Source organism: Gekko japonicus, unplaced genomic scaffold (genome assembly GCF_001447785.1).
Source record: "Gekko japonicus isolate JY-2015 unplaced genomic scaffold, Gekko_japonicus_V1.1 scaffold508, whole genome shotgun sequence".
Classification (NCBI taxonomy): Eukaryota; Metazoa; Chordata; class Lepidosauria; order Squamata; family Gekkonidae; genus Gekko; species Gekko japonicus.
Genome location: NW_015164679.1, coordinates 1,088 through 16,420, shown reverse-complemented (window position 1 = coordinate 16,420; position 15,333 = coordinate 1,088). Strand labels below are relative to the sequence as shown.

At 43.6% G+C, this 15,333-nt stretch overlaps 1 protein-coding gene across 1 annotated transcript in view; it reads left to right on the top strand.

Moving 5' to 3' along the window:
• The window catches only part of TOP3B (topoisomerase (DNA) III beta), a 29,804-nt gene extending 16,660 nt beyond the window's left edge, over nt 1-13,144 (top strand). Inside the window, exons 10-18 of the mRNA XM_015409292.1 lie at nt 1,109-1,263; nt 2,204-2,309; nt 4,310-4,456; nt 5,363-5,536; nt 6,236-6,364; nt 6,983-7,132; nt 9,261-9,361; nt 9,539-9,740; nt 12,654-13,144. Of these exons, the coding sequence (XP_015264778.1) occupies nt 1,109-1,263; nt 2,204-2,309; nt 4,310-4,456; nt 5,363-5,536; nt 6,236-6,364; nt 6,983-7,132; nt 9,261-9,361; nt 9,539-9,740; nt 12,654-13,135 (1,646 nt within the window). The 3' untranslated portion in view covers nt 13,136-13,144. The remainder of the gene's footprint in view (nt 1-1,108; nt 1,264-2,203; nt 2,310-4,309; nt 4,457-5,362; nt 5,537-6,235; nt 6,365-6,982; nt 7,133-9,260; nt 9,362-9,538; nt 9,741-12,653) is intronic.
• The last annotated feature ends 2,189 nt before the right edge of the window (nt 13,145-15,333 follow it).

Here is a 15,333-nt window from a genome sequence, read left to right as displayed (position 1 = left end):
TTGTCTGTTGTGGGGAGGGGAGGGGAAGGGAGTTTGTAAGCCGCTCTGAGACTCCTTTGGGTAGTGAAGGGCGGGGTATAAATCCAATCTCTTCTTCCTCTTCCTCCTCTTCTTCCTCCTCCTCTTCCTCTTCCTCCTCTTCCTCCTTCTCTTCTTCTTCCTCCTCTTCCTCTTCCTCCTCTTCCTCTTCCTCCTCCTCCTGTACTGTCTGTCAGACTTAAAGTCATCCTACCCTGTAAAGTGCCATGCACATAAACAATAACAGTACCGGTGAAAACAGTAGTTCTGGATACACCCCGCCTCCCCAACCAATTCAAACTTGGCTGACTCACAGTCGGGCTGACCTTGCGACCAAAGAACAAAATGCCTTATAGAAACTGGAACATCATTGACGCACGTTTGCAAATGGTGTAGCTGCTTGAATGTGTCTCTTGTTCTTCTTGGGTTTACAGCTTGATCCCACGCGTGTTTACTCGGAAGGAAGTTCCATTGAGTTCATTAGGGCTTGCTTTTCTGTAGCTGAGCATAAGATTGTGCCGTCCTCTCATACTCTCACTGGGAAAGAAGAGAAGGACAAGGAACAAAGAAGAAGCATCTTCTTTGCAGTTGTGCTTGCAGGGGCTGAGGACCAGAAGGCTTGACTGGCAGAGGCAGGGTGTAAGCAGTGCCCCCCTCCCTTTGATGCTGGGGCCCATGCAAGGAGAATAGGGTGCAGTCCTCTGCCGTTGTTGCGGAGTGAGCCATGTCATCTCTTGCTCCTTCTTCACATCAGCGAGAGGCTTCCTTGCTACCTGATCCCTAGGGAGAGGGGTGGGATAGAAAGATTTTAAACAAATAAGATTAATACCATGTAAGAAGTCCCCTCCTCTTCTCTGCTTTGCATCCTGCCCCCATTTTCTTTCCTCTAGGTTTCTGTGCAAAAGAAGCAAATGAGAGAAGAAATAAAGGACTTAAGTGCTCCTGAGCAGAATGGGGGGGGGTAAGAGCAGGACGGACAAATTGTGGAACAGATTTAAGTGTAAATCTGAAACAAAAAGTCGTCTGAATGCTTTATTGTGTAAATGTTTTGTTGCTAACAACTAAAAGTTTCCTTCAAAATTGCACCTAGGGATGGGGCCGCAGCACACGATGCAAATAGCTGAGCGGCTTTATACCCAAGGTTATATTAGTTACCCTCGGACAGAAACTACCCACTATCCAGAAAACTTTGATTTGAAGGGCTCTTTGCGACAACAGGCTAATAACCCTTACTGGGCAGAAACGGTAAGTTTGTGAAGTTTTAACTTTTATAGCTGCTCACATTTTATAGACTAGATTAGCAAATGTTGAGCAGTAATTTATTTGAAATGACTCTGATCTTGCTGAGTTAACAGTGGGAGACGGGGCACGATCCAACCTGAGGTGACTTCCGTGCAGTGGCAGTGGGGCTTCTGCATGGCAGATCAGCCCACGTTTTATCTGCCCCAGGCCTCCAAGATGCCCTTTCCCTCATGCCACTGCAGGTCTTTTTGTTTGTTTTGTTTTTTTAAAAAAACGGTACTGACAAATTGTGGTAGCGTTATAACTGTGGGGGGACTTGGGGTAGTAGAAATGGTGGCGCAGTGGCAGTGGGGCTTCCACATGGCAGATCAGCCCACGTTTTCCCTGCCCCAGGCCTCCAAGATGCCCCTCCCCTCATGCCACTGCAGGTCTGTTTGTTTTAAAAAACGGTACTGACAAATTGTTGTAGCGTTATAACTGGGGGGACTTGGGGTAGTAGAAATGGTGTTTATGTGACCGGGAAAGATCCAGTCTTTCCCCTGTCTGCAGTGAAGTACCCTGCCTTTGCTACCGTCTTTCCAAAAAGGTCATACTGAAGCACGTTTTGGAAAGATCACAGGAAAGCCAGAAGGTGTAGCGGAGCACTGTATTGCTGTGTGGAAGCAGGGGAAAACCCAAACTTCTTTCCATTAGAATCCAAGCCAGGCTAGGTACCCGGTATGGAAGAAACCTAAGTTAAGCACTTCTGGGTCCCGTTTATCTCAATAAGAGAGTTAAGCACATGTTTCTGGCCTGTACCACTGGGTTGTGGAAGTGTTGAACTTATTGTATGTATTTACAACATTGGATATCCCGCCTTCCTACCTTTAAGCTGGATCTTGTCCTTTGAGCCTAGTCCTTAGCCTACAGCAGATTTCATGCTGCTTTTCTTGTTTCCCCTTAGGTAAAAGCATTACTGTCGGAAGGTATTAACAGGCCGAGGAAGGGCCACGATGCTGGTGACCATCCCCCAATTACCCCAATGAGAGCTGCCTCGGAAGCAGAACTAGGTGTCTAACCATTCCTCACTCTAACCTCCGAATTTCATTTATTTATTTTGGGTTTTTAGGCCGCCCTTCCTTGTGAGCAAGGCTCAGGGCAGCTTACAACAGGAGAGGACCTACGACGAATAATTAAAAGTTAAAACCAAGAATAAATATATAAAACATAGGTAAAGGTAAAGGTCCCCTTGCTCAAAAGCCAGTCGAACCCGACTCTAGGGTTGCGGTGCTCATCTCCGTTTCAAAGCCGAGGAGCCAGCGTTGTCCGAAGATGTTTCCATGGTCATGTGGCTGGCATGACTAAATGCCAAGGTGCACGGAATGCTGTTACCTTCCCACCGAAGTGGTACCTATTTATCTACTTGCTTTCGAACTGCTAGGTTGGCAGGAGCTGGAACTAGAGACGGGAGCTCGCTCCGTCATGCGGCACCCGGGTCTCGAACTGCTGAAGTACTGACCTTCCACAGCCTGCAGTTCAGCGTCTTAACCACTTGAGCCACCGCAGCTCCAATATAAAACATACAGCTCCAGTAATTCATCAGCATCATTTGGTTGATCCAAGATGGTGGGAAAAAATTCAGATTTTACGGGCCTCCTGGAGGGGAGCAGCGGAAGATGGAGGGTGTGAGAGTGCCAGACTGCATACTGTACCATCGCTGTCCTCAGCCAAATGCCTGGCTTCTTGCTAGCCAATATATAGACGTCAAGGAGAAGACTGAACTTCCCAGCAAGGTCTACAGGGAAAATAGAGAGAGTTTGCTAATAAAACCATTGCTGCCCTGAATTGTGGAATGAGGCGTCCAGCCACTTCTTACTTTCCCAGGGCAATCCATTTAATAGCCTACTTTTACATCTCCGTTGAGGAGAAGCTGCTGTCTCATGTGAAACCTTAGCGTGACTTGGTCTTATACACTTAAAGGATCCGAGCCCTTTCCGCTGGAAGGGAGGGTAACAATTAGGGAGTGGGAAAGACCCAGATAAGCAGCCCCAGTCCATTTGGTTGTGGCATTCACATGCATGCATGCATGCACTGCATCTGCACGCTGTAAGAGCCATGAAGCAGCTGTTCCCACACAATTTGGTGAATATATGACTGAGGCCGTACTCTCAACCTGAACCCCCCTGACCAATCCAGTTGCACTGGAAGAGTTGAAATCGCATGTCAGGGAGAGCTGCATTTTAATCAGCCACTCCGGTGACCAGGTAAACTCTTAGTGGTATTTTCTGACCATGAACTCCATGAATGTGTCTCACACTAAGGAATGGTACATTTATTTGGTGTGAGGGCTTAGTTGAGGGCTAAGGTGGTTCCTTTTAAATTGCAAACTGTCATTTATGATTTATTTATTAAATATATCCCCCGCCTTTCTGCCCTTACACGGGCCGCCAAGGTATCAGGCATCCATCCATTTGTATTCTTTCCAGCCAAAGCCACTAGCATCTTGGGGATAAATTTAAATTGATAACTATAACTGAGGATGGGACTGCTTTCTTGGGATCAGGTCAGCCTTTAGGCCATCTGAAGGCCAATTTTGAGCTTGCATGATGAGTTTGTTTCTTTCTGCATCAGGCAGTCTTTCATGGAATGATCTATGCTGTGAGGCTTTATCTGGGCATGGTCTCTACAGAATAACTGTTCGTAAGACCAGTACTGTGAACTGCATCACTTCTATTTATACCAACATACATACTCATGTTATGTGCAAATGCATCTTCTGGTCTTAAGATCAGACTTATTTCTGCAAGGAGAACCTGTAAAAAGCTAAGTACTCAACAACAGCTGTGTGCCCATCTGTTCTGGCAACAGGGGGAAAGAGTGCTAAATTAATCCTATTGTGTTGCAGAAATATAATGAGTATGGAGAGTGTATAAGGATTTAAAGAAGTGACGTTAAGAGAGGAAATAAGTTGTTTTCCTACGGAGTTTTCCCAAATAGACCCCTTTGTTCCTTTCTTCTAGAGCGAAATGCAAACTGAGTTGTGTGGATAATCGTCATTCTGTATTTCCAGGTGGTGACGGGTGGAGATTATATGAATATATCACTAGACATTTCATCGCCACTGTCAGCGCTGACTGTAAATACCTCCAAACAACCATTGCTTTCAGCATTGGTCCTGAATGTTTTACCTGTATAGGAAAGACGGTTATTTCAGCAGGTAAGGGAATGAAAGAATAAAAATTATGCTTCTGATGTCTTTTAAATTCAAACTGATTTTTAATCCTTCTGCATGTTTGAGCTCTTCCTGGCTTGGAACGGGATACAAGAAGTGTGCCTTCCCCCCTCCCCTTTGTATTCCCTGACTTATGCCACTTCATGACATGTACCCAGACATCTTGACTACCTTCTCTACGTTTGGAAAAATAAACAAGGAATTGGAGGACTGTTCTATTCTAGTTAAAGTCAGTTGGTGAAATTAAATGCTGGATTTTGAAGACAAAAAGAAATATTGCCTTATGTGCTAAATCTGTCTGGGAGGAGGAAGAACAAGCAAGCCAGAGATTCACCAAGAGTTCCATGGATACTAGTCTAAGAGAATTTGAAGAGTCAGTGCTGTTTAGTGGTTAGCATGTCAGACCAGTATCTGAGAAACCCAGGTTCAAATACCTACTCTTCCTTGGAAACTTGCTGGGTGACCTTGGGTCTGTCATCCTAACCTACCTCACAGGGTTACTGTGAGGATAAAATGGACGAGAGGAGAGAGATGTAAGTTACTTCGGGTCCCCACTAGGAAGAAAGGTGGGGGTATAAATGAAATCAATAAATAAAGCTACACAAGTTATTCTTGCTTTTATTGAAATTTGTTAGCTATACTACAAAGAGGAGAAAATGTCTTACATTTTGGGGGGATTTCTCATAATCCAAATGGCAGCTCTATCCATTAAAACACACTACTGATTATAACTGCTAAGGAAAAAAAATGTTAGGATGTTATAATGTGGTTGGTGTTAGCTGAGGCAATAAAGAAAAAAGTGGATGCTTGTGTGTATATACATATATGCTCATACATGCCCATCCCCTATGATATTTCTTTATCTAATGGTGCTTTTTTAACTGACTTCAGGTTTCACAGAGATCATGCCCTGGCAGAGCATTCCCCCAGAAGAAAATCTTCCTAGCTGTGACAGAGGAGATACTTTCCCCATCAGCGAAATAAAGTTGTTGGAAAAACAAACCAATCCGCCCGATTATCTGACCGAAGCAGAGTTGATCACCCTGATGGAAAAACATGGCATTGGTAGGAGCTATACTCCCTTCTAGCATGTTTTATGATTAATTTTCTAAATTGAGAAAGAGAATCACTTTCACCTTATAATGATCTTCTGATTCCCTACCAAATACTAACCATCAGGATGGGTGGAATTGTATATGCGTGTGGGAGAGAGACCAACTGGATTGTTAAAGGACACTGGGCCCCCCCAGTATTAATAGTGAGCAGGTTCCTCCCCTATCCAAAGTTGTTCCCTTTCATTTATATGCAAAAAAGTAAAAGGGTGCATTTGGAGTAACCGTTAAGAAGTAGAAGAGCTGGTTTTTATACTCTACTTTTCACTACCTGAAGGAGTCTCTGAGTGGCTTACAATCGCCTTCCCTTCCTCTTCCCAGAACAGACACCCTGTGAGGTTGGTGGGGCTAAGAGAGCTGTGACTGACCCAAGGTCACCCAGCTGGCTTCATGTGGAGGAGTTGGGGAATCAAACCCAGTTCTCCTGATTAGAGTCCACCACTCTTAACCACAAATAAATAAATGTATTAGCTGGTAGGATTATTTTATTGCCAAATGCATTCATTCAGACACATCAGGCTTTATCCCATCAACTCAAAGCTCACATGTAAGCAATCCAGTTTATCCACCTTGCCAGTTAATTGCTTGTAGGGAATTGAGATAAGTGGTCACATGTGTTGGGAGTTATAAAACAATACTTTGTGTATATTAGGAACGGATGCCAGCATCCCAGTTCATATCAACAACATCTGCCAGCGCAACTACGTCACTGTGGAAAGTGGCCGCAGACTGAAACCTACAAACCTGGGCATCGTTCTGGTCCACGGCTACTACAAAATAGGTCAGTTGGTTTCATTTGTTTAGTATGCAGTTGTTGAACAATTCCGTAAAACTTGGTTTCCGTAGGAATAATGGTTTAGTGCGGTGATCCTCAGCATGGTGTCTTGTGAGCGCTGTGGCACCTGCCAGAAGGTTCCTTAATGACCATTTGCTCCTTCTCCAAAGCAAAGAGCCAGTTCTGGATTTTTCCTCATTGGAGCAGCAGAACCCAGAAACAACGGGCGTCATAGTAGGAGGGTGCTCGGCTTGCGGCTTCCCAACATTTTGTGATTGGTCCCAGTACCTCATGACAGCCACTTTCTGATTGGCCCCGGCCCTCCATGGCAGCCTTCCCTGTTCTCAAAATTTTAAAAGTACCCACATGCTCAACAAGACTGAGGTCCCCTGGTCTCATTAAAGGGGGAAAATAGTAAAAAAAAATGGACTAAAAATGCAGCCTGCTGATCTCCCTTACACTGCTTCTATTGAAGTGAATGGGAACTGTGCAAGAGGACCAATGCGCTCTTGCACAAAGCTGTTTCATTACAGCGGGGCTTGGGTAGTTGTCCATATTGCCCACTATATTAACCTTTGGTTGGTCTTATTAATACCGCTGCCTCCCTCCGGGTTTTTCTTTTAGATGCAGAGCTGGTGCTTCCCACAATACGTAGTGCCGTGGAGAAGCAGCTTAATCTGATTGCTCAGGGTAAAGCAAATTATCAGCAGGTCCTGGAGCACACCCTGGACATCTTCAAAAGGAAGTTCCACTACTTTGTGGATTCAATTGCTGGTAAGGGTTTCTTTACACTTGACTCTGTGTGCATGGGCACATAACGTGTTCTTACTCACAGCTGCCCTATGGCAACCCTGTAGGGTTTTCAAGGCAAGAGACTGAGGTGGTTTGCCATTGCCTGAGTCTGCATAGCAACCCTGGAATTCCTTGGATGTCTCCCATCCAAATACTAACCAGGGTCGACTCGGCTTATCTTCTGAAGTCAGACAGATCGGGCTGGCCTGGGGCATCCAGATGATTCTCTCTAGCTGTGGATATAATGATGAAGACAACATTATGTAAAGCACACTGTTTGCCATATTCTTTGTGGGAATGCTGGAGAAGTAGGAAGTTCTAGCAGTCATCCTAACCCTCAGATACTGTGATTTTGGTTTGTTAATTTAAAAATATTTTTATGTTTTTGTTTTAAATCAGAAGCAGAGGATCACATTTCTTTGGGCTGCTCTTGGAATAGTCTAAAGTTTCTTGTCGATTTTAACAAAAAACTCCAAGGTTGATGAAACAAACCAGAGACGAATAAAAAGAAAACAAACCTGATCTTGTCAGTTGAAGAGAAACATGGTTTGGGGAGGGTAGGCTCATGGATTTTGAAGATTTGGAGTAAGGTATAGCCTATCTTCGATAGAGCAGTCTGGAGAATTCAACCAGCACTAGAGAATGTGTTGCTTTTTATTGTAGTGTTGATAAAAATTAACTTACTGGCAATCCTCATGTGCATGAGAAATTTCCAATGCTGCTTATGATGGTGGTAGTGGAAAGTATTGTCAAGTCACAGTTGACTTACAGCAACCCTGTAGGGTTTTCAAGATAAGAGTCATTCAGAGGCGGTTTGCCATTGTCTGTGTCTGCGTCGTGATGCTAGACTTACTTGGCAGTTGCTCATCCAAATAATAACCAGGGCCGACCCTGCTTAGCTCCCAAGCTCTGACAAGATCAGGCTAACCTGGCCTATCCAGGTCAGGGTGCTTATGATAAAGTTTTATTCAGGCAGAATTGTGTCTGTATGTGTGTAAGAGGTATAAATAGAGGAAGACCTACCTGGAATGGATACCAACAGAAGGAAGAGGAGACATTCAGAGCAAGATTCGGACTTTGTGCCCGTGGCTGGGAATATAGGACTAAAATCACTGGAATAGCAGTGGGGGGAGGGGGGGAGGGTGAAAAACTACTATGAAATGTATGATTAAAAGATAATATGTAAAATTTGTGAAAAATAATTAAAAAAAATATAATAAAAAATAGGAAACTCAAAAAAAAAAGGTATAAATAGGAATGGCCCCATATCAGGGAGGGCCTTGGTTCAGTGTTAGAGCATCTGGTTGGCATGCAGAATGTCCCAGGTTTAATCCCTGGCATCTCCAGTTAAAAAGACCAAGCAGTAGGTGATGTGGAAGACCTTTGCCTAAGACCCTGGAGAGCCAGTGCCAGTCTGGGTAGACAATACTGACCTCGAAAGGCTGATGGACAGAGTCAGTATAAGGCAGCTTCATGTGTATATGTATAACTGTCTTAAGGTACAGCTCACTGCTGTAGGGGTTGGGCAGGGTTGCAGAGAAGAAAATCAACACTTATGAACAGAGTCAAAGCGCAAGAACTGTACCCTTGGCACCCTGCTCCCATTTCCTTGCCCTAGTGCTCTCCTCTGCCAAGCTTTCTAGTCTCTGACACAAATGTTTGCTTCCTCCCTTCCACTCCCCCTTTCACAAATAAAACACACTTGAAAAAATTGATTGCATTCCGAACAGCACTTGGAGAGAAGTCCTGTTGGCATCAGAGGGACTTAAGTCCAAATAAATGTGCTTAGGCTTGAATGCTTATAAGCTTTACTTGTACTTGAGCCCTTTTTTGGGGTAGGGCGGGGTATAAATTCAATAGATAAATAAATACTGTAGAACTTTATCTGGTTATAACATTATAAGATGCAGACCTCCAAAGTGTTGATTGGAAAAATGCCGAAGAATCCTCGAACAACTCTACCTCTCACGACTATCCACACTGCAGAAGAGGGTTGGGTTTTTTGTTTAGCATTTCATAAGTTCAATTTCTAGTTGTCTGTGGCTGCAAGGAAGAAAAGGTAATGCTGGTGGTTAGGGTATAACATTTCTGTGACCTTACTTTTTGGTAGGTATGGATGAATTGATGGAAGTGTCCTTTTCACCACTTGCTGCCACTGGCAAACCCCTCTCCCGCTGTGGAAAGTGTCATCGTTTTATGAAGTACATCCAGGTAAAGGGAATCTAGAATTTGACATGATGAAATGGAAGCAGGATTATAGCTCTCTGATACATCAATTGTACAAACGTCAGAGTTGTGCAGAGGTTAAGTGAAACCCTTTTAGGTTTTGCTGACTGAAGAAGAATATCTTTCTTTCTCTACAATGTTTGTCTCCTTTGCTCCTTCCAGGCCAAGCCAAGCCGCCTGCACTGTTCTCACTGTGACGAGACCTACAGCCTTCCCCAGAATGGTACCATCAAACTCTACAAAGAGTTGCGATGCCCCCTGGATGACTTTGAACTGGTGCTGTGGTCTTCTGGATCTAGAGGGAAGAGTTACCCACTGTGTCCTTACTGTTACAACCACCCCCCTTTCAGGGACATGAAAAAAGGTTTGCCTCTTTAACAGTTGAACCTTATATTGGTTAGGTCCTTTTGTGACACATTTTTAATAATCTCCCTCTTATTGCTGCTGGAGAAAGACTTTCTGCAGTTGTCTGTCTCACAGGTCTGGCAAAACATACTCATATTTATCCTGAATGTTAGGATCATTACTGAGCACCCACGCTTTTATCTTCAACTCAGAAAAGTCACTTGGATAGTGCAGTGCTGCAGGGGTGCCGGCCAACCTTGATCCACCTGGTCAGCTCCACTCTATGCATACGCAGCAGAGCTGAAGCTGACCACAGACGGAGAGGGATGGCAAGATCAAAGGGAAGGGGAAGAGCCTCCCCTCCAAATATAACCAGTAGGGTCTATACCTTTTTCTGCCATTGTCAGTGCAGCATAAATTTATTTATTTATTTTATACCCCGCCCTCCCCACCGAAGCAGGCTGAGGGTGGCTTACGAGGCCATTTGGCATCCTAAAAATACAAAAACAATAAAACAGTTAATATCATAAAAACAATTCTGAAGGTGCTATATGGGTACGATGACAAGGCTGTCCTGCTCGGCCACAGTGGAGCCTCTTTTTCCACTCTTCCCTGGGATGTTAGCTTTATAGATTACCCCCTGACGCCCCTTGAAGCAGCAGCTGAGAGGAAAAAGCAAGTGGCACCTGCCGCCAAAGTACGCTGCTGCCTCTAGAGCTCAGAAGCTGTTTGTTTTTTGGTATTTGTGTTTGCGCGTGTGTGTGCCTGGAAGTCATGGTTGACTTCTGGTGACCCCTAGTGGGGCTTGGATGTTTCAGAGAGGTGGCTTGCTATTGCCTGCCTCTGTGTCCTGGCCCTGAAACTCCTTGGCGGTCTCCCTTCCAAGTACTTACCAGGGTCGTCCCTGCTTACCTTCTGAAATCTGACAAGATTGGGCTTGCCGGGGCTATCCAGGTCAGGGCAGAGTGAAGGAACTCTTGAATCTCTCCCCATTTACAGAATTCAAGAGTGTTCTTGTTTCCCCTCTTCCCAGTTTTTTACATAATCATCTTGGGGGGGGACGACCTCTGGGCCTTTAGGACAGGGGCTACCCCATGTGCTCCACCCACCTGGTAGAGCCCCACACTGACTTTGCATCTACAGGAACTATCCCTGCTGTATGGGGGGAGCAAGTCTCTGTTGCCTTGCAACTGAGAGGGTTTTGGCTCAAGGGAATGTGCCTGCCATTCATTCCTACCATTTCAGAAGTATTTCTGCTTGTGTTTACTTGCAAGCCAGGCACAGGCATGCTGAGCACATACATTTCTGGCTACCATCCATAAACAGACATGAAGCAGCTTCTGGCAGTAAGATTTCACATTTGAGTGAGTGCTTTGGATGCACTCTTATGAGTGAAAGCTCTTGTTGATCGATGAAAGCTTAGTTGGACTCAGTTGGACTTAGATATCCATCAAGCCTGATTTGTCTTCTAGACAGAAGGGACCACTGTTATTCTCATCTTTCCCAGCTGGGGTAGATCTCATTGACCAGGCTTTTAGGGGAAGTATAGGGCTACAAGTGTACCAGGATCCACAGAATATGCACTCTAGTGCCAAATCTAATAGGTACTACAAAATCCTCCAAATCCCAGCTTTCACTGCTAAAAAGGTCAGGTTTCTAGTTTTCACTGTTGCGGAAAAAGCTTTTGAACAGATTTAGGAACAGATTGAAAATGTTTCATAATTACATCTTCTAGCACTCCATCCATGGAGTGAAATTCCTGCAATTAGCACAGATCTCGTTTTTTCTCCATAGCTTCAAATATTTGTGCTGTTTTTTACCCAGCTTCCAAATATCCACATCTCAGTCATTTTTCCCCCTACTTTGTCTTAATCCATAGCAGGATCTCTCACAAAACTCTTAAGTATAACAAAAAAAAGTTAAATTGTACAACCAAAATAAATACTTAAATTAATTTTATACCTAACTTGTGGAATTTAGAATCTGGGGCGTCTGTGCACACACACATGCACACACTCTAGACTGATCTCGTTTTTTATCATTCCCTCTAAGATTTTCAGGATGGTGCACATGGTTCTTCTCTCTTCTATCTCCTGTTAGTCTCTGGTGGCAGGTCCTGAGAGGGATTTCTCTGTTTGAGACCCTAGGAAAGCCACTGCCAGTCAAGAGTAGGTGGTGCTGTGCCCAGAGGGATCTCAGTTAAGAAGATGTGGTTAATAGGAAATTTATTCACCACATCCAGAATGTTGTAACTGAAGCAGGGAGACAGGATAAAGTAGCAGATATTGAGAAATGACTAAGGAAAATATGGTATACTAATGGGGAAAATATCTACATACGGGAAGTTTAGGGACAGAGACAGATATGCACAAGATGAGTTCATACAAGTCAGGTCTCCCTTCATTACTTTTTGGAATAGAAATAAATCTAAAGACTTGGTGGGAAAAAAAGATACTGAAACTTCTTTAGATTGTCAAGTCTTAACTTGTGGATACTGTATTATATGTTACGTACTATATAATGTCTCATGTATTGAATATTATGAAATAAATTGATTATTTTTTAAAAAAAGAGTCGGCAGTGCTGATCTAAGTAGCCAGTGACCTGAATCTTTAGAAGGCAGCTTATTTAGCCATAATGACTAAAGGGGGAACCTCCACGTCCAGAGGCAGTAAACCTCTGAATACCAGTGACAGGAGTCAACATGAGGGGAAGGCCTCTGCCTCTATGCCCTGTTGCTGGCTGTCCATAGTAAATGGTTGGCTACTGTTGTGAGGCAGGATGCTCAGCTAGATGGACCACTGGTCTGACCCAGCAGGGCTCTTATGTTCTTATCTGGATTCAGTGGCTGTTCTTTTTCCAGTACGGAAGCGACCAAAATATAAGCCATCCAGGTTTCCTGATAGTCTGCCATGTTTTGTTCTTACTTCAGGAATGGGCTGTAACGAGTGCACCCACCCCACATGCCAACACTCACTGAACATGCTTGGAATTGGGCAGTGCGTGGAATGTGAGAACGGGGTCCTGGTGCTCGACCCGACCTCTGGGCCCAAGTGGAAGATGGCCTGCAACAAATGCAATGTGATTGTGCACTTCTTTGAAAATGCCCACAAGGTACGCGTGTCAGCAGAGACCTGCGAGTCATGCGATGCTGCCCTGGTAGATGTGGATTTTAACAAAGCCAAGTCTCCTCTCCCCGGGAATGAGACACAGCATTCTGGGTGCGTGTTCTGTGACCCTGTCTTCCAAGATCTGGTTGAACTGAAGCATGCAACAATGAAACATCCTATGCACCGGGGAGGACAGGGGAAAAGGCAAGGCCGAGGAAGAGGGAAAGGCAGGAGGCCCGGAGGAAGGCCAAACCCAAAGAGGCCAAAAGACAAAATGGCTGCCCTGGCTGCTTATTTTGTGTAACAGTATCTATCAAACAATAAAACTTCATACAAAGTCTTTGTTTCCTATCTTCATGTCACTTTCTTCAACCATAAAAGCTTTAAAGTTAATTTCCATGTATTAGTCAAATAAGAGGTATTCCCCTTCTTTTTTTGTGCTGCAGCATTACAGACTGGCTGTTGCAAATTTCATTCAGGGCAATGGAATTTATTTAAGCAACTTACCGTAACTATGCTCAGCCAAAGTTACATGTGAATCTTTTCCAGCTCTTGTTGACTTTATTGACTATTTTGAACTAGTCTCTCACTTCTAAGCTCCATTCTGTTAAGCATATCCTACATCAGTTTGAAATGATGAAACAATGAAGAGCCTACTTTTCTATTGCTGGCCCCTACCACCTGCCAATCAGTGCCCAAATCTAGTGGGGAACTATGACATTGTTCTAACTGCCCTGTTCATTACCACTGGCTTCCCCTTCCCAGCCTGCTGCAGAGGCTGAAGAAAAGAAGGGAGTACCTTTTCATTTGGACTTGCAACTGAGTATGTATGATTGTGAGAAACTAAAGTGATAAAAGGGGAATGCACCCAGTGAGTGGAAGATTTTGGAGACAAGGGCAAAATGGAGAAAAGCAAGTTATAAGTGTAAATAACTTAACATTATGGATGATTTACATGTTGATTATTAATCCTTTTTTTCTGCAGCTCAATCACTGGTGGTTGTGAATCCTTTAAAAATTATTCAGTAAAAAAAGAGAGAGTTGAATATAAAACTTTATAAATTCATCTCCAATTCTGTAAATAAATCATACAGACATTAAATTCATTTGCCATGCTAATCAGAATAACATTCCATTTTTTGAACTTATCTAACTTTTAACCATGCAATACAGGTTACTTAGCTGTACAGATTCTTTTAGTCTCTCCAACCATTTCTTTGTTTGGACTTATGTTCCTTTTTCTAGTATGTAGCAAACTAATTTTGTGTGTCCTTTATTAGGAAGTGGCACACACAATATTTCACAGTAAGTAACAAGTACATACTGGTGCACCCTGTGCAATAGTTTTAATGCACTGGTATAAGTCTGCATATGGTTCCCATTTAAATTACTGGCAATTGCTATCATTTCCCTTTCAAAATCTTTGGATGCCATTCCCTTCACATAGAAAAACCAGTATCACCCCACCTACCTCTCCAACACACTTAAAGATCCAATTTTCTTTTCCAAGAAGCAGAAGTTAGTTCTGTACTGAGGTGCATTTTGGCTGTTGTAGCCCCTTGAGTCAGAGCAGTATGGCTCGACTCCACCCCACAGCATGCTGAATTCTCTTTTCTCATGTCCTTTTTCATCAAGGATCATGACGGCTAGTTCAAAGCATCACCTGAAGCTGTGGTCAGCCCTGAAATCCATGTTGCGTGTCAGAGCTTAGGCCCAAAAGATGCTGACACAATCAAAAGTCTGACAATATGTATTTCAGTTTTGTCTGTCATTTGGTTTGTATTTTATTCTCTGTTGCTGTGGCCAGCTCCATTTTTACACTCCTTCTTTGTGTTATATTTTTACTTTATTTATTTTACAGTTTTTACCAGTTTTGCTCCTTTAAGCATCATATATGAAGAAGAGCTGGGTTTTATACCCTGCTTTTCTCTACCCTAAGGAGTCTCAAAGCTGCTTACAATCACCTTCCTCTCCCCACAACAGGCACTTTGTGAGGCAGGTGGAGCAGAGAGAGTTCTGAGAGAACTGTGACTGGCCCAAGGTCATCCAGCAGGCCTCATATGGAGGAGAAGTGGGGGATCAAAATCCACCTCTCTTAACCACTACACCACACTGGCTCTTAGCAGGACAAGTAGCTAACATGGTCCAATCAAAATAAAATTTAGATTGTCCAGAAAATATATAAAGAAGGGATCTTACACAAAATTTGTGTTAAGTCACTATAATAAATGCAAAATGTTAGTATTATTGGCAGTATAATATTACTAATACTACAAGTATTTGGGCAAGATTTGTAGAGGGATAGACATGTTTGTCAGTTGCAGATACACCAAAGGGCTTTCAAAGACTAGCAAATATACTGCAGGGTGAGGTTTTAATGCATCTGTAAAAATGCTCCCTCATGTACCTAACAAGATGGGTTCTAGCCTGTTAAAACTTCTGCTTCCATAAATCATACAAGCCGCCCCAAGGGCTCTGACATTTGGGAAAGGATCCCAGATC